The sequence below is a fragment of the Terrapene carolina genome, unplaced genomic scaffold (assembly GCF_002925995.2).
Source record: "Terrapene carolina triunguis isolate 2854851 unplaced genomic scaffold, T_m_triunguis-2.0 Scaffold758, whole genome shotgun sequence".
NCBI lineage: Eukaryota > Metazoa > Chordata > Testudines > Emydidae > Terrapene > Terrapene triunguis.
The window spans coordinates 10,487-13,758 of record NW_020665109.1 but is presented as its reverse complement, the minus strand read 5'-3'; the positions used below and the strand labels follow the sequence as shown (position 1 = coordinate 13,758).

General features: G+C 68.2%; 1 protein-coding gene across 1 annotated transcript in view; it reads right to left on the bottom strand.

Annotated features, from left to right (window-relative positions):
* Positions 1 to 208: 208 nt before the first annotated feature.
* Positions 209 to 3,272, bottom strand: part of LOC113408094 (olfactory receptor 6F1-like) — a gene marked incomplete at its 3' end in the record, with an annotated part of 8,663 nt that continues 5,599 nt past the window's right edge. The window contains exons 2-5 of the mRNA XM_026660403.2: positions 2,355 to 2,428; positions 1,545 to 1,605; positions 906 to 1,108; positions 209 to 431 (exon numbers count right to left, since the gene is read on the bottom strand). Of these exons, the coding sequence (XP_026516188.2) occupies positions 209 to 431; positions 906 to 1,108; positions 1,545 to 1,605; positions 2,355 to 2,428 (561 nt within the window). The remainder of the gene's footprint in view (positions 432 to 905; positions 1,109 to 1,544; positions 1,606 to 2,354; positions 2,429 to 3,272) is intronic.

Sequence of the window (3,272 nt, the reverse complement as noted above, 5' to 3'; positions counted from 1 at the left end):
ACGGGGGTAGGGGATCTGTGGGTCTCACCGGAGGGCAGGTGGGGGGCTGCGGGTCTCACCGTGTGGCACGTGGGAGGGGCAGGGGGATCTGTGGGTCTCACCATGGGGCACGTGGGGGGGACTCTGGCTCTCACCGTGACAGGGGTAGGGGATCTGTGGGTCTCACCGGAGGGCGCGGAACGGGTGCAGGGGGGGCTGTGGGTCTCACCGCGGGGCGTGTAGCGGGGGCGCAGCACGGTCGGCAGCACGTAGCGGGCGGCCCCGTCAGGCTCCAGCGGCAGCTCGCAGACATAGCGCAGGGTCAGCACCGCCTCCTCCCCGGGGGGCAGATTCCCCAGGGAGCAGCTGAACACATCGCCCCCGGCCCCCTCCTGCTGCAGCAGGAACGAGCTCTGCCCCCCGGCCAGCGCGTCCCCATACAGCTCCTGCGCCTGCCGGGAGAGACGGGGTCACCCCGAGATCCCCCTGCCCCCCGACATCCCCCTGTCCCTGATATCCCCCTGCCCCCCGGCCAGCGCGTCCCCGTACACCTCCTGCGCCTGCTGGAGAGACGGGGTCACAGCGAGATCCCCCTGCCCCCCGAGATCCCCCTGCCCCCCGGCCAGTACTTCCCTGTACACCTCCTGCGCCTGCCGGGAGAGACGGGATCACCCCGAGATCCCCCTGTCCCCCGACATCCTCCTGCCCCCAACAGCTCCTTGCCCCCCGCATCCCCGTACACCTCCTGCGCCTGCCGGGAGAGACGGGGTCAGCCCGAGATCCCCCCGTCCCCTGACATCCCTCTGCCCCCCACCCAGTGCATCCTTGTACTGCTCCTGCGCCTGCTGGGAGAGACGGGGTCACCCCAAGATCCCCCCAGCCCCGCCCCCTCTTCTCTCCCCCCCGGGACCACTGCCCCCGAGCACCTGTGTCTTCTCGTGGAGCTGGGCCTGGATGCAGGCCCCCCCCAGACGGGCCTGGAAGGCGTAGACAGCTGCCTCGGCATCCACGGGGAACTTGAACACGGCCTCCACGGGCCCCGGCTCCTCGTTCCTGTAGAGCAGCTCGCAGCCCACGTCAGCCACGAAGCCTCGGATCAACACCGACACCGAGCTGCTGCGCAGGGGAACTGGGGGGAGGGGGACGTCAGCCACAGGCCCCCCCTGACTCCCATGGGTACCAGGGCGCGGGGCCATGTCAGCCACGGGCCCCCCATGGGCACCAGGGTGAGGGGGACATCAGCCGCGGCCCTCCCACAAACCCCCCATGGGCACTGGGGGGGAGGGGCCACGTCAGCCAAGGCCCCCCCACAAATCCCCCATGGGCACTGGGGGGGAGGGGCCACGTCAGCCACGGCCCCCCCCACAAACCCCCCATGGGCACTGGGGGGGAGGGGCCACGTCAGCCATGGGTCCCCGCACAAACCCCCCATGGGCAGTGGGGTGAGGGGCCATGTCAGCCATGGGCCCCCCCACAAACCGCCCATGGACACCGGGGCGAGGGGCCACGTCAGCCGTGGGGCCGCCCTCCCCCTCACGGCATCGCCCCTCACAGCCCTGACTCACCCGGCTTCTTGACGAGCAGCGGCCCGCTGACCAGCTCCATCTCGACTCTGGGGTTGGGGATCTGTGTGGGGGAAGGTGGGGGGTGAGATACAGGGTTTCCATGGAAACTGATGGGCACAGGGTGCCCCAACCCCCCGTCCCCCCCCAGCGATGGCTCCGAGACCCCAGCCCCACCCCCCTGCTCAGCCAGGTCCTGTGGCAGGGAGTCCCGCAGGCTCATGGGGCCTAGCTCCTGAGATCAGAGTCATGGCTCCTCTCGGGCCCCCTGCCTCCCCCCGCCACGGCGCCAGCCCGCAGCAGGGAGGGGCAGGCGGGGACCGGGGTACGGCTGGGAGTTGGGGGATGGATGGAGAAATGTAGGGGGAGTGTATGGGGATGGATGGATGGACGGACGGACAGATGGAAGGAAGGAGGCGTGGGGGGGGGCGGTCAGACGGAATGAAGGGGGGTGGGGGGCTAGTGGGTTAGAACGAGGGGGCTGGGAGCCAGGACTCCTGGGTTCTATCCTGAGCCCCTGGGGGGCCCCTGGAGCAGTTGCGGGGGACCGGGGTTGGTCACTGGGGGGTTGTTAACCCAGCTAGACCCATCTCCCCGCTGTCGCCCTGCAGAGAAGCAGAGGTTTGTGGAGCAGGCTCCGGCTCCCGGCCGTTCCTGGCAGGAACGCAGCCCTGCTATTTACTCAGCTTTCACTCTGGGCCAGAGTGGCTGCCATAACCCACCCCGCCCCAACGAGGACGAAATCCAGCCCTCGGCCGCACCTGCTCCCCACCCCGGAACCGTCCGGCCTGGGCCTCGGATTTGCTGCCTTACGAGGGGGCAAGAGGACGGCAGCCGGTTGATTTCTCCCACAGCAGAAACCCGGCTCTGAGGCGCGCGGGGAGTCTCTGTGGAGGAGAGGGAAGCTGAGGGTGGGATGGGGGCGAGGAACGCCAGAGCTGCCATGACCGAGAGGGGCTCTGAACCCCACTCCCCGAGCCACGTTTCAGCTCGCCACCACTCCAGTCGCCTGGAAAATTCCCAGCTGGAAGGTTGGACGGGAAGACTGGGATCACCTGGGCAAACCCGCACGCCGGGGAGGGCCCGGAATGAACTGCGGGGGGATAGAAGACAGATCTTCTAAACAAACCTCCCGTCCGGCTTCACGCACAGCCCAGGATGGAGAATCCACCCCAGCCCTCAGGGAGTTGTGCCAGCAGCTAATTCCCCTCCCTGCCAGACAGGTGCACCTCCCTCCTAGTGTGAATTCCTCTGCCTGCAACTCCCAGCCAGGGGATGGCGTCAGACCATCCACTGCCATGCTGCAGTGCCCCCACCCCCAGCAGGTATTTACAGCCGGGGGGCCAGGCCTCTTCACCTTCTCTGGGCTAAGCTCCATAGGCTGGAAAAGGGCTGAGGCCGGGACAGGGCTTCAGCGGGGAGCTGGGGCTGGTTGTTTGTCCCCGGCATTTAACTCTGATGCCTAATTCTCAGCCCGGAGGAAGGGAGTCGGCGTGAAAGTTACGACAATTCACAGGCCCTGGCTCCTGCTGCAGTAGCTGCTTCTTGGGATGCGATGGAGCCAGAGGCTGAGTCACAGTGCGGAGGTGGCGATGGTGAGCTCCGACCGGCAATGGGCACCCAGCGTGTGGGGAGCAGGTCAGGGCCGGCCGGGCGCCACGGGGATGGGCTCCGGGAAATCCACGCAGGGAGAAGTACGAAAAGAAAGGGACGGGGGGGGCGGATCGGGGG